At 44.0% G+C, this 26,647-nt stretch overlaps 1 protein-coding gene across 1 annotated transcript in view; it reads right to left on the bottom strand.

Moving 5' to 3' along the window:
- The window catches only part of ME3 (malic enzyme 3), a 112,605-nt gene that overhangs the window by 45,502 nt on the left and 40,456 nt on the right, over positions 1 to 26,647 (bottom strand). Inside the window, exons 3-6 of the mRNA XM_063127193.1 lie at positions 25,369 to 25,502; positions 23,784 to 23,933; positions 7,036 to 7,111; positions 967 to 1,128 (exon numbers count right to left, since the gene is read on the bottom strand). Coding sequence (XP_062983263.1) covers positions 967 to 1,128; positions 7,036 to 7,111; positions 23,784 to 23,933; positions 25,369 to 25,502 — 522 coding nt within the window. The remainder of the gene's footprint in view (positions 1 to 966; positions 1,129 to 7,035; positions 7,112 to 23,783; positions 23,934 to 25,368; positions 25,503 to 26,647) is intronic.

The raw sequence follows: 26,647 nt of genomic DNA, 5'->3' as shown, positions 1-26,647 counted from the left end.
TCACAGAATAGCAGAGTTGGAAGGTGCCTACAAGGCCATCGAGTCCAACCCCCTGCTCAATGCAGGAATCCACCCTAAAGCATCCCTGACAGATGGTTGTCTAGCTCCCTCTTGAAGGCCTCTAGGGTGGGAGAGCCCACAACCTCCCTAGGTAACTGATTCCATTGTCGTACTGCTCTAACAGTCAGGAAGTTTTTCCTGATGTCCAGCTGGAATCTGGCTTCCTTTAACTTGAGCCTGTTATTCCGTGTCCTGCACTCTGGGAGGATCGAGAAGAGATCCTGGCTCTCCTCTGTGTGACAACCTTTTAAGTATTTGAAGAGTGCTCTCATGTCTCCCCTCAATCTTCTCTTCTCCAGGCTAAACATGTCCAGTTGTTTCAGTCTCTCTTCATAGGGCTTTGTTTCCAGACCCCTGATCATCCTGGTTGCCCTCCTCTGAACACGAAGTCTTGTAATCAGTTGGCCGGAATATCACGCTTCATGCATTTAATAGAGGGAACTCTGTAGACAGTGGGAAAAGTCAGTGCAACGCAACGGAAACTCAACAGAGCCTGCCACACACAATACAACCGTTGTGTAAGAGCTCTCCTCTGCACAGCGTGGATATTCTGTAAGGAATGTTTTCCAAAAAAAACCCCTTCAACACTGTGTGGAGTTTTCCTGCCAGACAACACATTTCTCAACGGTGATGTAAAAACTCCACTGTGGAGTTCAACCACCACCATTGAGAAACATGTTCTCTGAACTGAGCCTTTGTTGTTTTTGCTGCAAAATAATAATAATAATAATAATAATAATAATAATAATAATAATAATAATAATTTTATTTGTTACCCGCCTCTCCCTCTGGATCGAGGCGGGGTACAACACGAATGCAATAGACTTAACATCGTTGATGGAATAGTAAGAGAACACCACCCATATATTTGAGGTTACGGAACAGTATTAAATGAAATAACCTTACCTCATTGTCTGTGCCAACATCTAGAAGGACAGGGAGGCACTGCTGGGGGTGAACTCCACCACAAGCTGTGTACAGAGCAAGCTTTCCGACTGGGATTCCCATGCCATAGCTTCCTAGATCTCCCAGACCTAGTATTCTCTCTCCGTCTGTCACCACAATAGCCTGCAAATGAAGAGGGGGAGAGGTGCCTGTTTATTGGAAGAAGCAATTGAGGTGGCATTCCAAGAAACGTTCTTAAACAGGGTGAAGGTAGACATAACATTTGTACAGCAGTGGGACTGTTTTTGGAAGCGCCCTGACTGCTTTTGAAAGCAAATGTATTTTTTTTTTATTCTCTAGGGTCTGGTCCCCTTATCCCACTTTCCCCTCTGATAAACAGGTTTGAATGGTGTTGGTAAACAAGTCTGAAGGGTTTTGGTATTGTTTCAAAAGCCTACTTCACCACCAGCAGGAACGGTACAAAATAAATAAGTTGTTTGAAGTCCCTTTAAAACTATAGTCTGACTCTGGCTTGACCAGATTTCTTTCTTTCTTTCTTTTAAGTAAATTAGGAAATAGGTGGGTACAAAATCAGCAAAGCATGGGAAAAGGCACCAGGCAGATGGATTCTAAAATCCAAGACTACCATTCTGCATGCCCTTTAACAGCAGAAAGGAACAAGACGCAATTGTGATTTCAGGGAAGCAATTTTATTTGCTTATGCTCATACATCTGGCTGGCAGCTTTAGAAATGAGTTGCTACGGCCTTTGTCATCCACAGGAAGGGCAAGATACAATTTAAAAGAGCTTTAATCCTGTTTTTCTTTTTAAGTGGTGTAATTTAGCTCTTATCCTTCAGCTACTGGGACAAGTTCCAGTTACAATTTGGTACCCGGTATAGCCCACGGCAGAAAACCAAAATCAAAAGGAGAATTGTTTTTGGTTTTATTTTGTTTTGCGAAGTCCTTTTTCTTTACTGTGGTACTAAGCAGCTTGTCATTCTTGCTACACTTAACCAAGAGTGATGTCTCAATGTTAAAATATTGCTGCAGGAGCTGATGCTAGTTTAGGGCTTAATCTACCAGGGCAGACTCCTGCACAACCCCTGCCCTCTTGACTAGATACAAAAGAGGGCAGGGTTCCTGCAGCTTTAACTGTTGTGATGAAGAGGGGATTCCACCAGGTGCTGCATGCATACAAACGACACCTGCTGAAATTGCCTTTTCTGTCCAACTGTTAAAGATACAGGAGCTCTGTCCTCTTTTCCATATGGTCACCCTAGTTTAAGGCTGCCTCTATTTACTTCCCCTGTCCCGTTATGTCCCTTGAATCATTTTCCTACATTGGAAGCCCCTTGGGGCAGGAACATTTCCTCTTATTCTTTGTAAAGAGCCATTTTTATGAACCACCCAGGGAGCTTCGGCTATTGGGCAGTATAAAAATGCATTAAATAAATAACGAAAATAAATAAATGTACACAGATGGCAAGGTCCAAAAGGGAGTTGGATAAATTCCTGGAGGCAAAGGCTATCCATGGCTACTAGCCCTGATGGTTGTGTGCTATCTCCAGTAAGCCTGTGTGCACCAGTTGCTGGGGAACATGGGTGGGAGGGTGCTGTTGCACCATGTCCTGCTTGTTCATCCCTGGTTGGCCCGTGTGTGAACAGAGTGCTGGACTAGATGGACCCTTGGTCTGATCCAGCAGGGCACTTCTTAGGTTCTTAAGGTCCTCATCCCTTAACTTTAGTTAGATTTATTTGCCTATTGTCCTGGGGGGGGATCTACACTACTGCTTTAAAGCGCTTTATAACAGTTTTGATAACTGTTGGGGCCCAGGACACACTGCATATACAGGTTTCAAAACGTTTTCAAAGTGCCTTATTGCTTTGAAAGCAATAGTGTAGATCCCCCCCTGATGTCATTGTGATATGAGTTTCCCCAGTAAGCCAGCCAACGATGTCAGGCCAACGATGCCAGAGAAATATACATTGTAAGGAAAATGGGGCATGACGTAAGTTGATCTAGACATTATAGGCGGTGGGGAGAGCTTAACACAAGGCTGCTATTTTTGGCAGTAGCCTGGGTAATTTGTTGTTCCTCTTTCACCCTAAGGAACCTAAAGGAGATATAAACACACACACACACTTTCCCCCTAACTTGCATGCATATTAAGGGGAAAAAAACACCAAGAATAGGAGGTTACAGATGACTTTGACCGATTTACCTGCTTAAGGGAGTGGGTGGAGCGGACTAAGAAAAGCTGTGTTTACTTAGGAACAGAATAACAGACATCAAGAGGATCCCCCCCTCCCCTAGTTCAGAGGGAATTTGGTTCAAAATACTCTTAACATATTTCAGATGATTAAAGGGAGAAATCATCGGAGGATTTAAACTTATGCCATATGTCTTGCATTTTTTTTAAAAAAAAATGTTGTGGAAGGCAAATAGGCGGTGCTATTCAGTCTAAAGCAATGAGCGTCGCCAAGGGATTTGACCGTTTCCTTCTTTTCCAGGTCCGTCCGTCGTTTTTAATTTAGATAAATTATGCAAAAGCTTATCTACAGATAATTGTTTGTGGCATGGGCGTGGGTGGAGGAAAGCTATTGTCTTTGCTCCAGACAGTGTGTGTGTGTGTGTGTGTGTGTGTGTGTGTGTGTGTGTGTGTATTTTTGTGGCTTAGATGGGTTGGATTTGCTAGCCAACTCTGGTGCACATCTGCGTCCCGTTGGCCTTATTAAACACGTCGCAGATCCAATGCAGTGCTTGTTCATCGGAAGTTTCCTGATTGCACCTAATCAGAAGAAGTTAGGTCTGGAGATGTTCTCAGGGCAAAAATCCATTCCAACCTAAAAGCCAGACTCCAAATGAACTTAAACAGGCAACCTTTGTGGCGGTGGAACCTTGATTAAAGGAGAATGGGGCGTATTCGTCTTGTAATAAATGCATGCATCCCCATGTGTTTTTGGAGTTCTCTCTTTCTACGGTTGTTGCACTTGCAAATTGGAACTGAGCATCGCTCAGAAAAAAGTCAGACTAATGATGGAGTCAAGACTTCCGAGTTGATTAACTACCTGTCATTTAGCCAGTTAATTAAGGTTTAAATAGATGTGCTTATTACCACAAATGCCAATTCAGGTGCCTTTTTGATATATTTGAAAGAAATGTGTGATAATTTACTATCTCGAAAGCAAAAATTACCACTTGTTAGATGGGAAGGCTAAATTTAATTACATCCATTACCCTATTATAGTAAAACACTGGAAGCAGGAAAGAATAAACTCCAAAAATAACTCAACTGGAACCACCACCAATTAAAATGGGCCCCTAGCAATTAATGAATTACAGCTTCATCTGATTCATGCAGTATCCAAAGTTTGCAATCCTAATTTCTGGAGTTGTTGCTTTCCATCTCACTGCTCCTGCTTTTAACCTCTATCCACTGCCTGGATATGGGAACTTGCAAAAGGCCCCAGGTTCAATTTCTGGTATCTCTCAATAGGGCAGGGCTATTGTCTGCCAGTGAAGACAATATTGAGCTAGCTGGACCAATGGTCATGCTCAGTATAAGGCAGCTTTCTTTTAAAACCTGCAGGCTGTCTTCACGGTGCCAGGTTGTCACCACCTTGCTCTTCAACCCCATGCTTTCTCTCTTCCGCCATGGCATCAGTAATCCCGAGGCCAGAGTGCAAGTTTTCTGGGTCCCAGAGCCACCCCCACCATCTTCCTGGTGGAAGGTGATCAATCTATTGCCCCGCTCGTGCTCTTCGCTCCTCTGATGCCATGTTTCTCGCCTGCCCAAGGGCCTCTACTTCCCTTGCTCGGCTCCGTCCATTTTCTTCTGCTGCCCCTTACGCCTGGAACGCTCTTCCAGAACATTTGAGAACTACAAGTTCAATCGCAGCTTTTAAAGCTCAACTAAAAACTTTTCTTTTTCCTAAAGCTTTTAAAACTTGATGTTGTGCAGACTTTATACTGTTAGTTTTACCCTACCCTGTGCCTGCTTACCCTACCCTGTGCCTTTGCATTCTCTTCCCCTCCTTATTGTTTTACTATGATTTTATTAGATTGTAAGCCTATGCGGCAGAGTCTTGCTATTTACTGTTTTACTCTGTACAGCACCATGTACATTGATGGTGCTATATAAATAAATAATAATAATAAATAATAATCTTTTAAAAGGTTGTCACACAGAGGAGGGCCAGGATCTCTTCTCGATCCTCCCAGAGTGCAGGACATGGAATAACGGGCTCAAGTTAAAGATTCCAACTGGACATCAGGAAAAACTTCCTGTTAGAGCAGTGCGACGGTGGAATCAGTTACCTAGGGAGGTTGTGGGCTCTCCCACACTAGAGGCCTTCAAGAGGCAGGTGGACAAGCATCTGTCAGGGATGCTTTAGGGTGGATTCCTGCATTGAGCAGGGGGTTGGACTCAATGGCCTTATAGGCCCCTTCCAACTCTGCTATTCTATGATTCTATGATTCTATGAATCGCTGGTCACCTTCCACCAAGCTCCACCCCCAGGTTGGCTGTGGAGCAACATTACATGGCGGAAGCCCTGTGTTGACATCACTCCCTTTGAAACAGTCAGGGTAAACCCTCAACTTTTTCAAATTGGAGCAACACGGGGAAGCCCCCGGCGGTGGCTGTGAAGCTGCGCCTGCATTGTGCACAGATCCGCACACACGGCGGGGCTTTCCTGGCATGTAGACAGCCACCCTCCGGATGTACACTGCCAACCTGCAACATGTCTCTACTCTTCGGATTTCTAACCTGGTTTGCCTCTGTGCATTTTTGAACTGGGTTTTGGTCCCAAGACGACAGTCCCGGGCCAGATGGTAACAGTAAATGAGTCAGGAATTTAGCAAGCGTGGGACTGCAGAAAACAACGGACCTCACACTTTGATGTTAAATTTTGACGAAATCAATGCAAATTCAGTTGGATGTGTGCAATTCTACCCATGGAAACTGTTGTTTTAAGACTACCAAACCCAAATTAACCACATGATTGCTCTTAGCTTGATTCGCTTAGACTCCTAAATGTTCTCATCATTCAATTGCGCAAACTCATAATTTGTAAATGTTGAAAGGAGTAATTTCTTGCAAAGAAATTCAACAGGCTGCGCTGGCAAGAATGCTGGTGGACTTGGCAAGTGTGAAATTCAGCTCCCATAGAACACAATGGACAGCTAGTATTGTGGATGTGCTTAATTTCTAGTATAAAAAGGGTAAGGAGGCAATTTTGCCTAGAAGGTACAATCCGGTAATACTACATGTCGGAAAGGGGGTTTCAATTACTCAGTGATCCAGGAAAGGCAATCTCCACATGCTCAGAGACAGTTTCTTCATTATCATGTCATGTTAGCAAAATGTTTATCATTGTGACGGATGGGAAGAGCAGAGAAGAGGCTGAGATATTGTAGAGATATCTCCCAAGAGTGGTGTTGTATCAAATTACAGCCAGATTTTGAGATCTGAGCCTATCTGCATGTCTTCTCCGGATTCCCTTTCGTTCCCTGTGAAAGTGGAATGAAAGCGGTATATGGTATGTGTCAATGGGCCCCAACAGTTGTCAGTGTACCTCAATACTGCTATAAAGCAGTAGTGTGGATCCTGTCTTTAATATACCGCTTTCATAGTGCAATATCCTGCTTGGTTATTAGATCCTGGTTACACCGACATGTGACAAAGAGACAGAACCCAGGAGCTGGCTTTTGGGTATAATTTGATATAGATATTCAAGAGACGACCCTTGACACTAAATTAAGTTTTGGGGCAAAGTCCTAGCCCAAATCATGGCCTGATCTTGGCAGTTGTAATATGTCACACACCTGCTCTATGGCACGAGGCTTTGTAATCCTTTTCATATTGGGTTCCGTTCCATTAAAAATGAATCCCTGTGCCTGCTTACCCTACCCTGTACCTGTTTGCATTCTCTTCCCCTCCTTATTGTTTTACTAGGATTTTATTAGATTGTAAGCCTATGCGGCAGAGTCTTGCTATTTACTGTTTTACTCTGTACAGCACCATGTACATTGATGGTGCTATATAAATAAATAAATAAATAAATAAATAATAATAATATCCATTACCTTTATGTTTTCTTCAGGCCACGAATTCAGCATCGTTGCAATGTGTCCTTTGTCATGAATGGTAATGAACAGCCCACTGGAGGAAAAAGCATATATCGCCATAGTTAAGTCTAAGAAAAATCAGCTTGAGTATGAAAGAGAGGAAGTTAGTCAGTAGTTACAATCTGTTTGGAGGGTATGTGGAGGAAAAGGACAGAGAAATAATATAGGGTGACCATATGAAAAGGAGGACAGGGCTCCTGTATCTTTTATTGAAAAGGAAATTTCAGCAGGTATCATTTGTATAGATGGGGAACCTGGTGAAATTTCCTCTTTGTCACAACAGTTAAAGCTGCAGGTGCCCTGCCCTCTTTTAAATCTGGTCACTCTAGTATAGCTCCTGCAGCTTTAACTGCTGTGATGAAGAGGGAATTTCACTAGGTGCTGCATGCATACAAATGACACCTGCTGAAATTCCCTTTTCTATGCAACTGTTATACAGGAGCCCTGTCCTCCTTTTCATATGGTCACCCTAAATAATAACTTGGTGTGCAAACTAAGGCCTTAGCTAGACCTAAGATTTATCCTGGGATCGTCCCGGGGTCGTCCCTGCCTGCTCCCAGGATATCCTGTGTGTCATTTACATGAACAGGGATGACCCCAGGATGATCCTGGGATAAACCTTAGGTCTAGCTAAGGCCTTAGACTGTAAGCATCATAGGTCCAGCACCTGATCTGGAAAGCAGGGTATGTATGCATGAAAAAGTTAATGCAGCAGGGTGCAAAAATCCATGTATTCTGTAGTAACTAACATAAAATAATAATAATAATAATAATAATAATAATAATAATAATAATAATAATGGACTGGATGGTGACCACTGATTTGTTTCAGAGGGTCAGGGAAGCTCGTTTTTCTTTGTCCTATGTTTCGGGGGGGGGGGGGGAGTAAATAGCAGCCATATGGGGACCGAAGCAGCAGCAGAAAATCAGGGGTCTGGGAGGGAGAGTTTTACCCTTCTCCCCATCCCACCACAATCCCAACAAAACCTTAGGGTGGGGAGATTTTGTTGGCACTGTGGTGGTGATGGGTGAGTAAAACTTTCCCTCCCAACCCCTTGCGGTTGTGCTGCTGCTTGGTTCTTCCTGTGGCTGCTATGTAGCTTTTTAAAAACTCTCGCCTTCATTGCATTCTTGCAAGTAACTTCATGCCTAGTTTGGCCCTTAAGAGTGTCATCAGATGAGTGTTTTATCGCACGCTCGTTACTGGCCACTTAGGGATGTTAGTGGGTCCTTTTGACGCCGCCGTCTGCCTCCCGCGTGTCTCCAGCTCCTTCTGCTCTTTCTTCCGTGAAAAAATAAGACCCGGTAAATCTGATTATTATTTTTATTGAAGCGAGACTTTCCACCATTTCCCGCTGTGTGCAGGAGAAGCAGCGCGCGATAAAAATGCCCACTGATTGGCCACTTGGCCATTGGTTGCTTCCTCTTTCTTCTCCGTGTGAAGAAAGAGAAAGCTGCTCATCCCCTTTGTGGGACAGAAAAGCGATGGTAGGGAAACGCAATTCCCCACCCCCATCTGATGATGCTCTAAGAGTGCAATCCATTGCATGTTTAGGGGGGGAAACTACTACAACTCCCAGCATGCCTCAGCCAACCATGCTGTAGGATGTTAAGATTGTACCTTAACTCCTTGAAAAATCTTGCTGGCTCCTGCATGTTGCAAAACAAAACAAATCATACATGCAACATATACTGCTTTCATTGTGCAATATCCTGCTTAGTGTAGATTAGGCCAATGACCAGACAATGAGGGACAGGTGAACAATGGTAAAGAAGAAGAGCACATCCAGGGGGCTTGCTCTGGCTATGGGCCCTTGGCAGCTCCCTAAACATGGCTCTGGACAGTGTGTCCTGAACATGAGAAGAGCCATGCTAGATCAGACCAAGGTTCCATCTAGTTCAGCATTCCGTTCACACAGTGGCCAGTATCTAGTCAAGAGGGCAGGGCTCCTGCAGCTTTAACTGTTGTGATGAAGAGGGATTTTCACCAGGTACCGCATGCATACAAATGACGCCTGCTGAAATTCCCTTTTCTGTACGACTGTTAAAGATAGAAGAACCCTGTCCTCCTTTCCATATGGTCACCCTATGCCTGCTGTCATTGGCTTTTGGCAGTGGGGGCGGGGCAACTGAGAACATGGCGTCATGCCTGTGTGTGATGTGTGTTAAATTAGATTTTCTGTCGGAAAAAAGGGAAAAGAGACAAGTTTTGGCATCCCCATGTCTGTAATAACACCTGTTTCTGTACAAGCAACTGGAATAAAATAAGAGTATAAGTCTTGCCCCACAGGATCAGATCAACACTATATCTTGTGCAGCATTCTGCTTCCAGAAAGTCACAAAAAAGTCATGCAAAAGTCATGGCCATCTCATGTTTTTCCCTCCCTGGCATATAGCAGAGAATGAATCAAAGAAAGATACTAATGTATCACAAAACACTTGGCATTACAACAGGGATGTATTGTTGCTGGAAAAATCAATTTCTCCCCAGCTATTGAGAGGATTGCAGTTCAACTCAGAGCGTCATCACAAAGGGGGAAATTGCGTTTGCTTCCTGTTGCTTCTCCGCCTGTGCCTTTGTCCCTCATTACTTCCTCTTTTGAAAGGGGAAGTAAACAACGTGCACGTGGCCCATTCAGTGGGCCGTTTTGATCCCGCTGCTTCTCCTGCACACAGCAGGCGATAGTGGCAACTTCCATCTTTAAAAATAACTTAGATTGGGGTGTTTTTTTGCTGCGCAAAGAAGGCTAGAGGCGCGTGGAAGGCAGACGGCATTGTGAGAGGGACCCGCGAAAATCCGTGAGTGCCCAGTAATGAGCGTGCAGTAAAATGCTCGTCTGATGGAGCTCTCAGAGGGAACAGGGAAATCTGAGGAGTAGATAGTGACAGTTGATGGCATCATCCTTGCTAATAAAAAAGTCCCAGCACTCCAACCCTGTGAGTTCCGGCTCCACTACACCCCTGCTGCAGACAGGGAAGGGAGGGTGGTGGAAGAACTGGGTGGCATGAAGGCCAAGTGGGAAAAGTGCAGCTGCCTCATTTTCTGCTTCATGGGGGAGTTTTAAAGCTACATGCAAATACTCTGCATTGCAATTGATGATCAGCACAACCGTCATATTCTTATCTGAATTAGACATAACTAGAAGCATTCTGTGGTCTGGTGCTGATGTAATTCCCGATCATGGTCTGTAAACAACCCATAGGCTCCCATAGGTCTTTTTATGAATTTCCTTTCCATTACATAGCACGCCAGAAACACAGTGTTGCATTACACCAATAAATCCATGGTTAAAGTTACAGATTCTCTCATAAATGGAGGCCTTAGCTAGACCTAAGGTTTATCCCAGGATCATCCCGGGGTCATCCCTGTTCATGTAAATGACACACAGGGGATCCCGGGAGCAGGCAGGGACGACCCCGGGATAAACCTTAGGTCTAGCTAAGGCCGGAGTTTGCAGATACACTTCAAATCCTGGTTACAAGGCCAATCCTGGTTAGTGATATTGATTGGGTACTGATGTAGACATAGACACCGCATCATGGTTAGAGTAAACCTTGGATAGGTGGTGGGTGATTCAAGAGGGCAGGAGGAGGGGGAAGGAGTACATGAATCCACCCTGCTCATCTTATAATCACAGTTACCATCATGAGAGTTACACGTGTTGGTGGGCAGCTCGATGAAAATGTAAACCCAGCTGCTGTAAAGAAGGCAAACTCCATAGCAGGCATAATCAGAAAAGGAATTGAGAATAAAACGAACAGTATCATACTGCCTTTATACAAACCTATGGTGCAACCACACTTAGAATATTGTGTACTGTTCTGGTCACCACACCTAAAAAGGATATTATAGAGCTGGAAAAAGTGCAGAAAAGGGAAACTCAAATGATTAAGGGGCTGGAGCATCTCCCCTATGAAGGAAGGTTACATCAGCTGGGATTGTTTAGCTTGGAGAAGAGGAGGCTAAGGGGAGACATGATAGATGTGTACAAAATTATGCATGGTGTTGAGAAGGTGGATATAGAGACATTTTTCTCTGTCTCTCAAAATACTAGAACCCCCTTGGGTCATCCCATGAAGCTGGTTGGTGCGAGATTCAGGAGAGATAAAAGGAAGTACTTCTTCACACAGCGCAGACTTAAACTATGGAATTCACTACCACAAGATGTAGAGGTGGCCACCAATTTGGATGGCTTTAAAAGGGGGTTGGATAAATTCCTGGAGCTGGGAGAAAGCTACCAATGACTACTAGTCTGAATGGCTATGTGCTAGCTCCAGCATCAGAGGCAGTTGCTGGGAAATATGGGCGGGAGTGTGCTGTTGCACTCGTGTTGTGCTTGTGGCTTCCTGATAGACAGCTGGTTGGCCACTGTGGGAACAGAGTGCTGGACTAGATAGACCACTGGTCTGGTCCAGCATGGCTCTTCTTATGTACATCTGTGCTGCAATTTTACAGAGGGATCCTTGTTTGTATGTGTAATTTTCTTTTCAGGGCTGGTTGTTATCACATACATTCATTAAGGTGATTTCAAGCACAGAGGGAAAATAGAGTTCTGCAACTACCAATGTTCTTCATTGGCAAGACATTCTAGGTGGGTTGAAAGAGAATTGTTGCAGGAATAAAAGGCTACTAAGATAGGGGGCATTTTTTATGTATTTACTGTGGTTTTATGTTTAGGGACAAGGGAGCCAAAATTCCTTTTCGTTTCCCCTCATAAAATAGCTTCCTTTCTCTAGATACATCTGTTTTCTGTATACGTCCAGCCACCGAAACAGTTATTTCTCTCAAGAAGCTGAAGAATTCCTGCCAAAGTCCACACTACCACCTCCCAAATCCCCTTCACATTATTCAACTCGGGGAAAAATATTTGTCCTCAGAGATTTGGTAAAACAGTCAGTGCTGCCATTAGGTAACAACTTCCAAAGTAGTGGCAGATCCTGATTAGGTTTCTAGTGTTTTTCTTCTCCACGCCCCATGTAAATACAGACGAATCTCAATGGAATGTTTTCAATTTCTATACAAACATGATTGATAAGAAGACCATCATCGGAAATTCAGTTCTGCCGACGGAGACAGAACGAACATGACTGCGGTCTTGTAAAAAATACCTGAAAGGTTTCAAATTAATCATTACTTCAAAAAGTGATTCATTTCGTTGTACAGCTCCTGACGAAGGACCTCCAGATCCGAAACGTTGAGCGTTGTACAAGTTTGGTTGAAAGTTTTTGGAACATTTTTTGCATTTCGGTTAAGAAAAATAAAGAAACCTCTTTTGACATTTCATAGCACCAGAGCTAGTCTCCTTTTTTTTTTTTATCATAGCCTTTTTGTGGTGCTTTCCCCCTCTTTTTCCACAATCATATGGGAGTGAGCCAATGATGCCGGCCCTTGCTTGCTCCATTCACAATATGGACTCTGTTAAGAATTAGTTGCTAGCCAGGGATTTACATCATTGAAATATAGGGCTGGTTTTTTTCTGTTTAACTTTCTAGGTTACATTATGGTTTTGCTTAATTGCAGTGCGGAACTCAGTATTATGTTATATCTCTGTCTCAGCCTAAGCTACCACACAAGAAGAAATGAATCGTTTTGGGAACCACGCATACCACTCTGTGCTCCTTAGCAGAAGGATGGGATACAGAATGTGATAAATAAATAAAAAATCACTACGGGAAAGGGGATTTTCTTGAGGAAGCAGAGGGTCTGAGGGGAAGGAACAAAATCTTCCCAAACGTGGCTCCCAATTTGTGAACTTCAGGAAACAGAGATCTGAGAATGCACGTTCACCCACCCAGTCTGACTGGACAAAACATTTCCAAAGAAGGGGAAAATGTTTACTATAAACAAAGAACATGATTTCTCATGTGAAAATTGTCACTTTTAATGGTGGTAAAAAAGGAAGTTTCCAGGGGGGTGTTCAGGAGGAGAAAAACTGATAATTTAAAAAAGATGTTTTGGGAATGCAACTTCAAAAACAGTTGGAACTGAAATTTAGCAACTATTTACTGAACTTTTACAAAGAAGGGCTGTGAGGAAGGAAAACAACAGTAATTTGAGACATTAGAGCTTGGCTCCTCGCACACAAACTCCAGGATGGAATTAAGGCCAATTTCTCGTTTGATTTCCGAAAGAGAAAGGCTCTTTCGGAAATCAAGCACTTTTTTTTTTAAGTGGTGGCGGCGGCAGTGGGAAGAATAGCACCGTTTTGTTTTATGGGAATCAGGAAGAATACTTCTAACGGCATCTTTCCTCCCGCAATTTACCACTACTTCCTTTTCAGGATTTAAATGGGGGTCTTTATACAGCCAGTTTTTCCTTTTACGCATAACCCAGGGTGGCAGCGCTCCTAAAATCCTTTGCATACCAGGAAAAAGGTTTAAGGGGTGAATGTAAAAAAATCATTAAAAAATCAACGGATGACCCAATCCATTTCAAATTTGGTATGCTTAAAGGTCTCCTTAATATCTATTACTGTGCCAATTTTGATGTCTTTATCTCTAAAACTTATGCAGATGTAAGCATTTGTTTAATTTGTACTTTAAACATATAAAATAATCCTCCTGCACCCCCAGTGGCCGCTCGGAGAACAACAAAAGATTCGCTCCTAAAGAGGTAGTAAAATAGGACGGTTCTTTTGGCTAAGAAGCACAATTAAAGCAGGATGCATGGGAGTACTTCACAGTCAAAGCAGATTATAAGATGGAAAACTTCGGAGTCCTTAACTGCAAAGTTAAGATACAGAGCTGGTTATACTTTTGTCTTTTACACAATGCAGGTGTTAAGATTACTTATTACTGATACTTCACTTAAAATTCTACTAAGCAGTGTACTAAGAATAAAATAGATAGGTCCCTATCAGAATGTCTCTCAATCTAATAAAATATGCCAAGAGGACAAGTCTACTGATTCCTTTAATACAGTCACTCCATGTTTTTCCAATTTATAGTTCAATGTTGCTTACATTAACAGTATAAAACCCATAAAACTAACCATAAAACAATCCAAACATCATATGACAAAACATCACACAATAAAAAGAACAGTAAAACCAAAGCAATAAAAGCATGAAATCTCCCAGCAAGATCAACCGCAAAAGAATTAAATGGGTTTTAGCTGGGCATCTGAATGTGATCAGAGGAAATGTGCTTGTTTGTATCCAGTCATCAGACCATCACAAAGCAAGAGTTAGACAAACAGAGGGAACTACATATGAAAGTTATCATAAATATATTTACACGAACCAAAAAGTGAACAACATGAGCACAAAAAGCGCCTCTTTGGGACAGCTGTTCTATGGTTGGGGCACCACAGCTGAAAAGGTCCTGTCTTCAATAGTTACTCATTGATAGGGTTTGGACGATAACCCATGATGGGTTAAATAATCCACGGTGGGTTATTTAAACCACCGTTATCATGTCAGATGGAAGGCACTGTTGGTTATTTTCATTGGCTATAGTGTTGCTAGGCAAGAGCAGTCAGTGGTGAATACTGCTCCACTTGAGCCAGCAGAACTATATTTTTGGCAGCAAGGGATGATGAGATACAAGTGGGAGGACTGATAGGACATACTGACTTGCAATGATGGGAGTTGTAGTCCAACACCTTTGGAAGGCACCAGGTTGGAGAAGGGCTGCTCTAAACAAAACTAAACAAAAAAGAGAAGTAGGTGGCCCTATGTTGTTCATCATCAGTTTTCCACAACCCCACAGTCACCTCTGCTTAACATATTCTTCATCCTGTCCTCATGGTTGATCTGCTTTGGGAGAATGAAAATTTCACTGGCACTTTCTGCCTCCTTAGGGAGGATGTCCAGTTCTGGGCTCCACAATTCAAGAAGGACGCAGACAAGCTGGAGCGTGTTCAGAGGAGGGCAACCAGGATGATCAGGGGTCTGGAAACAAAGCCCTATGAAGAGAGACTGAAAGAACTGGTCATGTTTAGCCTGGAGAAGAGAAGATTGAGGGGAGACATGATAGCACTCTTCAAATACTTAAAAGGTTGTCACACAGAGGGGGGGCAGGATCTCTTCTCGATTCTCCCAGAGTGCAGGACACAGAATAACGGGCTCAAGTTAAAGGAAGCCAGATTACGGCTGGACATCAGGAAAAACTTCCTGATTGTTAGAGCAGTATAACAATGGAACAAGTTACCTAGGGAGGTTGTGGGCTCTCCCACACTAGAGGCCTTCAAGAGGCAGCTGGACAACCATCTGTCAAGTATGCTTTAGGGTGGATTCCTGCATTGAGCAGGGGGTTGGACTCGATGGCCTTATAGGCCCCTTCCAACTCTATTATTCTATGATTCCATGTGGCATTAAGGCTTGTGAGCCTTAACTCCCAATTTCCCTGCTTTTTGGTGCTTGGTTGAAAGCTGTAGAGCTTAAACGTTGTTTTGTAAACCGCAGGTTTTTTGTTTGTTGAAAGAAACTTTTTCATATATGTTTATATGAAATGAAGGTATTTCCCATAGACATTTCAATCATTTGAATAAAATGACGTTATAGTCTATTTTTATTTTCTGACAGCTGAAATGTGTACAGGAACATTTCTCAGGCTTCATTTTATATGATCAGATGAATAACTACTCCCAATGATTCTGTGAAAACATACATGAACAGCTTCAACATTTTGGATATAAAATGTCCTTTCATATTTTTATAATACATCTTTAATAATACATTTTGATGAAGAGCAGACTCACTTGAAATGCATATGGATTTGTTTGGAATTCTAATTTGCCTCTGCACAGACATTGCAAACATTTGGGGTCAATTACAATCCAAGAGAAACGAAAACGAGCAAAGGAAGAAGAAAACAAGCTCATGAACTGAGAGCATTTCTACATTAAAGGAAATTGCATTGTTTGTCCAGGGCTTTTGTGCTTCCTGGTTCTTCGGCACGATTGTTATGGGATGCAGTACATGAGAGGAGAGGGGCGATTGCATGCTTTGAATTAAATACTTCCCCTTTGTTCAGTTCTATTGAGACAACGCCATCTGATAATGGAAGACCCTGTTGTTTCCTAGCTGTTACCATTTTAAAAGTGGGTCTTTTCATTCCGGGATTTCCAGAGGATTCTGCAGATGTCCTACTTATTGACGATGTCATGTAATTGACCCGAAAACCTTTGCGAGTAGCCAACCACCAACATGCAATAAATCAGTCATTTAGAGGAGCCCTGAGTTTAGATCAGTCACCTCCAAACTCCCATAACTCTCAGCCAGAACAGCCATTAGCCCTGTTGGCTGGCTGGGCTGTGTGGTTGATGTGTGTTGTAGTCCTACAGAACTGCAAGGTGCCACATTGGAGAAGGTTGGTTTATGTACATTCATAATAACTGGGCAGAAGAGTCACAGGTGGAATCTCTTCTGGAGAGGGGAAGAACTGAACGGTTCTTGGTCCGAGTCAGGCAAATGGAGGGTTCATCTACACCAAGCAGAATATTCCACTATGAAAGCGGTATATAAAAGGCAGCAGCCACACTAGTGCTTTATAGCGATATTAAAATGCACTGCAGGATCTACACTACTGCCTTATAGTGATAATGAAGTGCACTGACAACTGTTGGGGCCCATGACACAACTACACCAAGCAGGATATAACACTGTGAAAGTGGTATGAAAGTGGTATATGTTATGTGTCAATGGGCCCCAACAGTTGTCAGTGCACTTCAACGCCACTATAAAGCAGTAGAGTGGCTCCTGCCTTTTATATACTGCTTTCATACCACTTTCATAGTGGAATATCTGCTTGGTATAGATGAGCCCGGAGAGAATCCCTGGCTCAAACTGCATGGTGTGTATTGTTCTGTGGTTCTTTCCCTCTGGAAGTTTGTCAGAGCAGCCCTGAGCAAAAGATGCCTCTGAGCACAAGGAGGGCAGGTGATGGGAGGCTACTTAACCCTCCCACCTCCAGGTGTTTTCAGCAGCACATCCCTGGGGGTTTCTATACGGCCTACTCACCCTGCCGTGACTGCACAGCGGCACTGCATTGCTTCTACCCCCAAAACTGCACTTTTGCGTGATTTTCTTAGGCCATAGCTAGACCAGGCCTATATCCTAGGATCGTCCCGGGATCATCCCTGTGCATCTAAATGACACACAGGGGATCCCGGGAGCAGGCAGGGATGACCCCTCCATTTGCCTGGGATAATCCTTAGGTCTAGCTAAGTTCCTCCGAGGTTGTCACATTGTTCCTCCATCTCTCAGTGGTGGCCTCAGTTCAGGTTGAACCAATGGGTGCTGCTGGAGGGATGCAAGTAGGCAGGGGACAAACGGCTGGCAGTATTGAGGGTTTGGCTGGACAACCCATGCTCCCTCCTGCCGTCTAAATTTATCGCTTTTGAGGGAAACGGCTAAAATGCAGCGTCATACAGATACAGCCCCCCTGTCCCTTAAGGGTGCAATCTTGCACTCTTGCAAGACGAAAACCTAAAAACTTGGAGGCTTCTGCGTATCCGAGGCTCGCCTGGAGCCAACATTGTTATCTTTTCGGTGCCAGGTCAGGACTTTTCTCTTCTCCCAGGCATTTAACAGCATTGAATAGCATATGCTGATTTCTTTAACTGACCCCAGAATAGTTCTTTTAAACGGATATCGTCTGTTTTTGGCCATAGCTAGACGGAGCTTTATCTCGGGGCAAACCCTGGGATCGTCCCTGTGTGTCCACATGACGCACAGGGAATCCCGGGATCAGGGAGGGATGATCCCTCCCTTGCCCCGGGATCTCGCCCTTGTGTTTGGCCCTGGTTTTTCTGCGGTCCTGGGCTGAGCCCGAGACTGCGGAATGTGTGGGCAGATGCTGCGGGTTGACCCGGCTCTGTGCAATTCCTCGCAAGGAGTCACGCACGGAGCGCAGCGCTCCTCAGGAGCGCTGTGCCCATCCGGGGTAGGGTGGGGGGAGCGGGGAAAGTAATTTAATTTTTTTAAAAACTTACCTTTTGCGCACGAGTGTTTGTGCGCTGCTGGTCCTTTAAAAAATAAAAAAAATGGCGGGCGCAATGCCTCTCCTGAGGTCGTCGTGCGTAGCGTGTAAACAGAGGAGGGATCTTGCATTAAACACAACATGAAATCTTCCCTCCTCTGTCGCGGGATAACAGGTAGGTCTAGCTAAGGCCTTTGTTTGTATTTTATGCTTTTTATGGTTTTAAATTTTGTATACTTGTTTTAAATGTTCACTGTTTTTAACATTTGTAAACTGCCCAGACAGCTTCGGCTATGGGGTGGTAGGAAAGGAAAAGAACCTCTCATGCAAGCACTTGAGTCATTGCTGACTCCTAGAGGGACGCCTGCTTTCGCTGACGTTTTCTTGGCAGACTTTGTAGCGGGGTGGTTTGCCATTGCCTTCCCCAGTCGCAGTTACCTTTCCCCCAGCTAGCTGGGTGCTCATTTTACCAACCTCGGAAGGATGGAAGGCTGAGTCGACCTGAGCCAGCTGCCTGAGAACCAGCTTCCGCTGGGATGGAACTCAGGCCGTGGGGAGAGTTTCAGCTGCAGTAACTGCCACTTAAAACTCTGCACCACATGAGGCTCTATGGGGCGGTATATAAATGTAAATAATAATAATAATAATAATAATAATAATAATAATAATAATAATAATAATAATAATATCTACTGCCCTGCTGCAGTCAGGGCTGGAGGAGTGACAGAGGTGATTTCTTCATCTCCATCTTCTGTTTTTTTGCTTTTTTTCTCTCTAGACAGACCTCTGAAGAGAAGTTGCACTGGCAAAGGAAAGACTAGGGCTGGAGAGGCAATAGGATTCCTTGTATCCTGGCCTCTCCTCCCCTCCCTGCCCACTGGCAGGCCCCCTTTTTGACCTCTCTGAGGCTGCTTTTCTGACCTCATAATGTAGGTGTCGCGGTTCTTTCCAAGGGGACAATAGGACAGGAACTCCAAAGAATCTTATGGTCCCTGGGTTGGGTTGCTCTCCCGGGACCATGGGGCTGCCCTCTAATTTGCTTTTCCACCCATAGGGAGCGGGTGGAAAGATGTAGTTTTCTTGTATTTTCTGTATCCTCCCCACTGCAAATGGGGAAAAAAAAGCTTCAGGTGGTTGAGTTTGAGCTGAAAAACTATAAGAGCAGAAAAGGTTAAGTAGCTTCTTTACACCCACCTTTATTCCACTCTGGATACCTCAACGCTATGATATTTGAAGGCTATTTTTCCTTAATCCCACCACCCGCATTTCTGAGCTATTTCTAAAGAACACAAAGATAAGGCAGATTAAAATAAAAATTAGGATCTGAAATAACTCTCTCTCCAGTTGATTTCTATTATTATTTTGCACTTAAAAGTCTAATGAGAACTTTTAAGGGCAAAGTGCAAAGAATAAATAATCTGTCCAATGTGATTATGATGATGCACTCAACTCTTACACACACACAAAAAGGATAATTAGGAGGGAAAATAACAAGCTTAGTAAAAACCTACTTTATTAGTATTTATCTTTTCTATACATCATACAAATGGAATTTTAGTTGTTATGGGTTATGGCTACGATAAACAAAAAGTTTATTTTAAAATGCAGATTCCATTATTCAAAGGTCATCTTGGCATTTTGAAGTCCTCCAATACTCAAACCACTCAATGAGTTTAGTAATTAAGTTAAATATATCACCAGAAAATTGAACAATGCTTTTGTTCCCTATAAAAAAAGGGTTTTTTTCAAGCATATAAATAATTATGCACATTACTTGTCCATGGCCTATAAGGGTTGAAGGCACAGAATCTGAGTAACTTGGAAGAAACTTTGGTCCTTTTTTCCCTTCCTGTTGTGCCACAAATGAGTAACATGTCTGATATGTCTGAAGCAGGCAGGCACAAAATAATTGAGGGGTTTTGTTTGTTTTGAAAGCCAGCATCTTTTCTAGACTTCTCACCTGTCATACTTTAATCTATAGGCATTAAAGTGTTCAGAGCTCTAAATATACTGAGCTTAGGTAATATACTAGCTAAAGCACTGGACTTAGGCAGGCAGGCTCAGGTCTGAATCCCATTCAGTCACAGTGGCGGGCAGCATAGAGTCCGTGGGACCATACCAGTGCTGCTTAAACTCACTGCACAGAGCACGTGTCTTGCTTCCTAGCAGAATCAGTGGCATTCTGGCACCACAGACACTCCCACCAACATGGCTGCTTCTGGTGGTGGCTCGCGCTCCCTTCTGAGAAATCAAGGGGGCAATGTAGCCCCCACAAACCTCCAAAGTTGCCCATTCCTGGTTAACAGGGAGACTTTGGGCCAATCACGCTCTGCCTAACCTACCTTGCAGGGTGTGCCAATGACGAAGAGATTCATCACACCTACTATATAACCTGCTATCACGGCGCAATCCATGCAAAAGACTCCCATCACGGCCACTTTATAGTCTGCTATCGCCACGAAGGACACAGATGACATCGCCCATGTCCTGCCCTGATTGCGCTTTTCCCCGCCAAAAAAGCGCCTCCAGAAGAACTGCGGAAAGTCCGGTTCTTCTGGGACTCTGAACTGCCACTGGGGGCGTGAACTTCATAACAAGGAGCAGACGCTGTAAGCCTCGGCCCCTTGGCGGCAGAGTGCTCCGCCTCTGCGGCTCATGAACCCGCCTCTCGCGAAATGGCCACCTTGCGGCAAGCAAATTGCAGAGGAGAGGTGGCACACTCTGCATGGGATGCCTCTGGAATGGGCAGAGTGCAATTCCCTCCCTCTCCTCGTGAACGCCAGGCAATGAGAGAAGAGGGGGTAAGCTAAGAGAGAAGAGGGGGTAAGACCGCGAGTGCGCGCGCTCCTCCTGCAGCCGCTCCTGCTGTCTCTTGGTTCAGTCAGTCTGAGCGGCTCTGGCAGCGGCGGGTTGGAAGTTTAGCTGGCGGCTCTGACTCTCCTCAGGCAGCCTGCAAGAGCTGCTGCTGCTGCCGCCTGGACCCTTGTCTGAAGAGGTGAGCAGCCACCATGGACGCGAGAGGGCGGCTGCTGTGGGCACTCCAGGAACTGACTCAGGATGAGCTTGACACATTTTTCTATCTGGTGTGATCCCAGCCCCTGACAACAACAACAACAACAACAACAACAACAGTTTTCATACGCTAAAGGAACGAAGTGGGATAATTCGATGAAAAATGGGTAGGTGTGATGGACCTCTAAGTATGTAGATATCTCTCCCACTCACACAACATGTTGGGGAGGGACAAGACTATGTCCACTGTGCAAATGCCAACATGCCTACGTCCCCTAGCAGCTAGAGTTCAGCATTAATGAGAAAGGGCCCCTACATACATAGGGGTCTTCCTTGTATCAGGGAACCTGATTGGCCAAAGGTTCCTATTTGAATGGAAGAGCTGTTTGTGCATAGGACTGTGACGCCCACCCTTCACTAGGTTTACTCTGGATCACTCTTCTATGTTCTAGAATCCAAAGGACCCAGCTCAGGGCCTTCGTCAGGGGTTTGAGATGCTAAAGCCGTCCCTGTGGCTGCTTAGGCCCCAAAGCTATACAGATCCGCACCCTTGCCCCAAACTTCTCCCTTCTGCTGCCACCAATGATCGACCTGTACCCTTCCCCAGATACTCCAATGACCACACCAGGTGTAAATGAATGTGAACCGCCCAGAGAGCTCCGGCTATTGGGCGGTATAGAAATGTAATAAATAATAATAATAATAATAATAATGTAATTTAATAATTTAATACATGCAGGTTCAAACGCTTAATGGTTTCTCTCAGTTCACAAGTGTATGGTTTCAAAGTACAATGTGTAATGGTTTCAGATGGTAATTTCTCTTCAATGTTTCACAATGTAACTTAATAAGTACTCCAGCCTTCTAAACCACACTATTCTCTCTCCTGCACTCTAATCCACCAAAACAACAAAGCGCACAGACCCTTCCTATCTCTATTCCAAACCTCTCTCTCATTATTATTATTATTATTTATTTATATAGCACCATCCATGTACATGGTGCTGTACAGAGTAAAACAGTAAAAAGCAAGGCCCTGCCGCATAGGCTTACAATCTAATAATATACTATACTATCTCATCTATCTCATCTCATCTCATCTACTGTCTCATCTCATTCCTCTCTTCAGCAGCAGCATATATATATCACACAGCCCTCCGACTCCTCCCCTTCTCACAGCCAATCCAGACGTTCCACACAAACATCCAATCAGCACTCTCCTTCCATCCAGCACTCACTCCCCCCTCTATGGCTTCACACAGCGAGTACCTTCTTTAAACTCTGCAAACCTTAATAAACTTTCATATTACACCTAACAACATAGCTACATGCAGTAAAACATCACAAGGACCCTTTCTCATTAATGGTGAATGCATACCCACCAGAGGGGCTTGGCCAGTGAGAGGATCAGTAGTAGGGGGGTGAGGTTAGCAGGGGTGGTCCCAGCACCCACTCATGTATTCAGTGAATATGGGGGGGGGATATCATCCACACACCCCTCATATTTGCCCCCTTGAGCTTCTTAGAAGAAGGATATAATCTGAGTGTCATCAGATAGGGAGGGGGGAAATCACATTTCATTAGTGTCACTTCGCCCCCGCTTCTGTCCCGCAATACTTCCTCTTCCTTCACACGGGGAAGAAAGAGGAACTAAACAATGACCACGTGGCCCATTCAGTGGGTGTTTTTATCACGCTGTCCTGTGCACAGCAGGAAATGGCGGCATGTCTTGCTTCAAAAATTAATAATTGGATTTACCAGGGTCTTATGTTGTTGGGGAAAGACCAGAAAGAGAGGGAGACATGTGGGAGGTGGACATCATTGTCAAAAGGACCCACGAAAAACTGTGAGTGGCCAATAATGAGTGTGTAATAAAATGCTTGTCTGATGCCGCTCTAAAAATAAGTAATGTAAAGTAAGCATGTTTTTTTTTTTAATTTGCTGCACTATTAAAAGTGATGCAGAAAGATATTTGTTTTCCTGAAAGAAAATGCGTTTTATTGTAGAATTTGCTATAAATTGCTCGTCATCCCGGCTGTGACTCAAATACTTGCTTCGGAGGCCGCCAGACGGTTCCTGCTTTCTTTGGCTCCGGCCCCTATTAAAAGAAGCAGGAAGAGGCTGCTGGCAGACTGCTTATCAGTTCCAGCTTAGCGCTCCTTAGCTGTCCTAAACCTGCTTGTGCTTTTCTTTTGCCTTGCTCTGTCTTGTGTCTTCCTAAATCTCACCAAGTCTGTTTGCCACCCAGGTGTTGGCAAGTCCCATGTAAAAGATTGGGAGGAAAAAGGTTAACCTGTGGGACAATGACTCTGCAAAAGGCATTTTAGGACGAAACAGAGAGAGAGAGAGAGAGAGGGAGAAGATGACAACTGCTATCACCTCCAAGGGTTGCTCAGCAAGGCAATAAGAATTCTAAACCTTATGGAGCTGACAGAAGAGAGTTAAAAGAAGAATTTATCGTGACATTTTGCGGTTAAGTGTAGCCAGATTGTACTGTGCTGTACTGTTCTTGAACAAAACTACTTTTGTTTTGCTCTTGAGGGGAGGAGAGCGAGAATTTTCCCCAGTTTGTCATTAAATGGACCCACACACTCACTGCTTGATAGCTGCTTCACTTGAGCAAGAATCCCCCTTTTCTTGGAGACCACCCACAGAAATTTGTGTCCCAATTACAAAGCAAACGTTCGTTTGCAATTAAGGGTGGGGCAGGGCAGGGTGTGGGGAGGCAGAATGACAGTGTAAGGAAGATAAAAATAGTTCTATCTACTCACCGTGGCCTTCTGAACGCTAGGCCGTACTGCTGGCAGGCCAAACCCACCGTTGGGGTGTAAACTATTGGCATGAATCTTTCTATGTCCGACGTGAGGACACGGTAGAACAGCTTCTCATTTCGGTCTTGCAGCGTCATGAGGATAATGTATCTGGGGAACGGGGTGGAAGAAAAGTGAGAGGAGATTAGAGGTGTTATAGTATTTGCTATTTATTTATTCGTTACATTCATACCCCACCATTCCTTCAAGTAGTCCAAGGCAGAACACATAACCCTCCACCTCCTTTCCATTTTATCCTCATGATAGCCCTGTGAAGTAGGTTAGGTTAAGAGTCAGTGACAGGCCCCAAAGTCATCCAGTGAGCTTCCAGACCAGGTGGGGAGTAGAACCCAGGTCTTCCGAGTCCCAGTCCAACACTCAAATGACTACACCTAACTGGTTCTGAATAGGCAATTTGGCTAGTCCTCTGTAAGATTGCAAAACGCTTTAGCCAGCGCTGCTCAAAGTTGTTATTGAGAGGATTGAGTAAGAGCGTCATCAGACGGAGGGTAGTTGTGTTTCCTTACCATCGCTTTTCTGTCCCACAATAGGTACAAGGAGCTTCCGAGGAAGAAAGAGGAAGCAGCAATGACCACATGGCCCATTCAGTGGGTGTTTTTATTCCCTGCACACAGCAGGAAATGGTGGCAAGTTTTGCCTCAAAAATTATAATAATTGGATTTACCGGCTCTTACTGTGTCGCGGAAAACAGAGTAGAAGGAACGGGAGACGTGAAGGAGGCAGATGGCATCGTCAAAAGGACCCACGAAAAACCATGAGTGGCCAGTAACGATGGTGTGACAAAATGCTCGTCTGATGTACTCTGTATATGCTGCAATTTCACAGAAGTACAGGAAGGCCGCAGAACTCATCTTTCTACAAATCTAAGCTTTCTTTTCTTTTTCCTTTTTTTCCTTTTAAAGCAAGTTTCTAGCTCTTATGATTGCAACATAATACTCCAAAGTATGCAATCCACACCTGTTGAAATATCATAGGCACTATACAGAACAATCCTATACATTTCTACTCAGAAGAAAGCCCTACTGAGTTCAATGGGGTTCCCTTCCAGATAACTATGCTGTAGTATAGAATTGCACCCTAAGATTTGTAGTGAGCGGGGCTTCCGTGCCCTTTATAAACCAGACGCCCTGGTTGTTGATGACATCGTGTAATGGACCCACAAAAGTCTGTGAATGGCCAATCACGAGCATGCAATAAATTGCTCGTTTAGGAGAGCCCAGAAACTGTCCAAGGAATAGTGAGGATGTGGTGGTAGTGGGGTCCCTATTCCATGGAAACAAAAATACAGTTACGGGCAGTGACAGTGCAGTAAGGGGCTGCACTGGAAACAGCTATGCAAGCAACCTTTGAGCACTGCCAAGTGCATGGCATGATGTCTTTGCATGGCAAGATTCTTCACTGCCACAAGAGGTAGCCAATGGAGTTGATCAGGGGTGGGCAGACTCTCCTTCTGCGCATGCTCCATAATGTCTAGCTCTAGCCACAGGCTCTCTACTAAAACACTCTCAGGCTCACGTCTGCTTACTTGTCTAGATCATTGGCTTTGGTCTCATAGCTTTTGAGGACACGGAGAACTTGAACGTCTTGGCTCAAGAAGCAAGGAGGAAGCAGACCGTGAATTCCCAGCTGGAGTCTCTCTTCAAGGGTGAAGGCCATTCCCTAGGAAGGAAGAGGAGGAGGAGGCATTGAAGTAATCCAAGAGAACTGCTCTCTTAATAAAAAGATGCATAATTAGATTTCCACTTCAGAGGACTCTCTTTAAGATATGCTGCAAATAAGAGTAGCTTCTTAGGGGCAACATATATGCTTCTACCCCCACCAATACCACCTCACTCTGTGTATCCTCGTAACACCTCAGTGAGATAAGTTATGCTGAGAGTTGCAGGCCATTTGTCCACCAGGGAGTTTCATAGCTGTTATTTCAGAGCAGATTTACAACCTGGTATGATTTGATTTATAAACCTAGCATGCTACGATAACAAATTTATTGCACTGAAAACAGAATCAAGCTCCGTCGTATACTTATAATTATCCCTATGGCTTCCTGTGATACGCTGCGCTTATCATATTCTAGTTCTTACCTTAATAAAATTGTTATAACTAACCAACCGTGTGATCCTATGCTTACCCTGGTGAGCTGCTCTCCTCCATAAGTTTCCAAGTTACTAGAGTTTCTTATGTGAAAGAAGATAAATTTAGTCTTATAAAAACTGAGCGGGTGATTGAGGGTAACTGCGGGCCAATCTAAACACATCGAAGCCACCGAAATGTACTTATCAGAGCCTGTGCTCTGTGTGGCAGGCAATATGTTTCTAGAATGAACTTCCTTCAACCACCGGCTTTTATGAAAGCAAAAGGGTACAGGTCCTCTGAATCTGGAGGCTCCATTTAGCTATCATCATGAATAGCTAAATGCGCAAGAGGACCTTTATTTATTTATTATTAACATTTTATGTACTGCCTTATTTTGCTAAACAACAACAACCCCATCAAGGTGGTGCACAAAAATTAAAAATAATAAAACAAAGTATGATCATGGTGTCTCTGCTGCCCAGTAAGTATAAAGCCTTAAAAAACAAACACCCAAGAACATTCAAAACATTAAGCATTAAAGGTTAAATATTAAACTCTCAGAGGCCACATTCCAGAGGACAGCACAGCCAACGGCAAAAGGGGTAGGACCAAAATACTAAAAATACGAGCATATTTTAGCTGAAAGCTTTTGTTGCTAGGATCTAAAGCTTAGGAGAAGCTTTTAGAAGGGGAAAAGGAAACAGTGCAAAAGATGGAAAACTACTGAATGA

Source organism: Elgaria multicarinata, chromosome 5 (assembly GCF_023053635.1).
Source record: "Elgaria multicarinata webbii isolate HBS135686 ecotype San Diego chromosome 5, rElgMul1.1.pri, whole genome shotgun sequence".
Lineage (NCBI taxonomy): Eukaryota > Metazoa > Chordata > Lepidosauria > Squamata > Anguidae > Elgaria > Elgaria multicarinata.
Note: the sequence above shows the minus strand (reverse complement) of the source record. Positions and strands in the feature narration are given on the sequence as shown.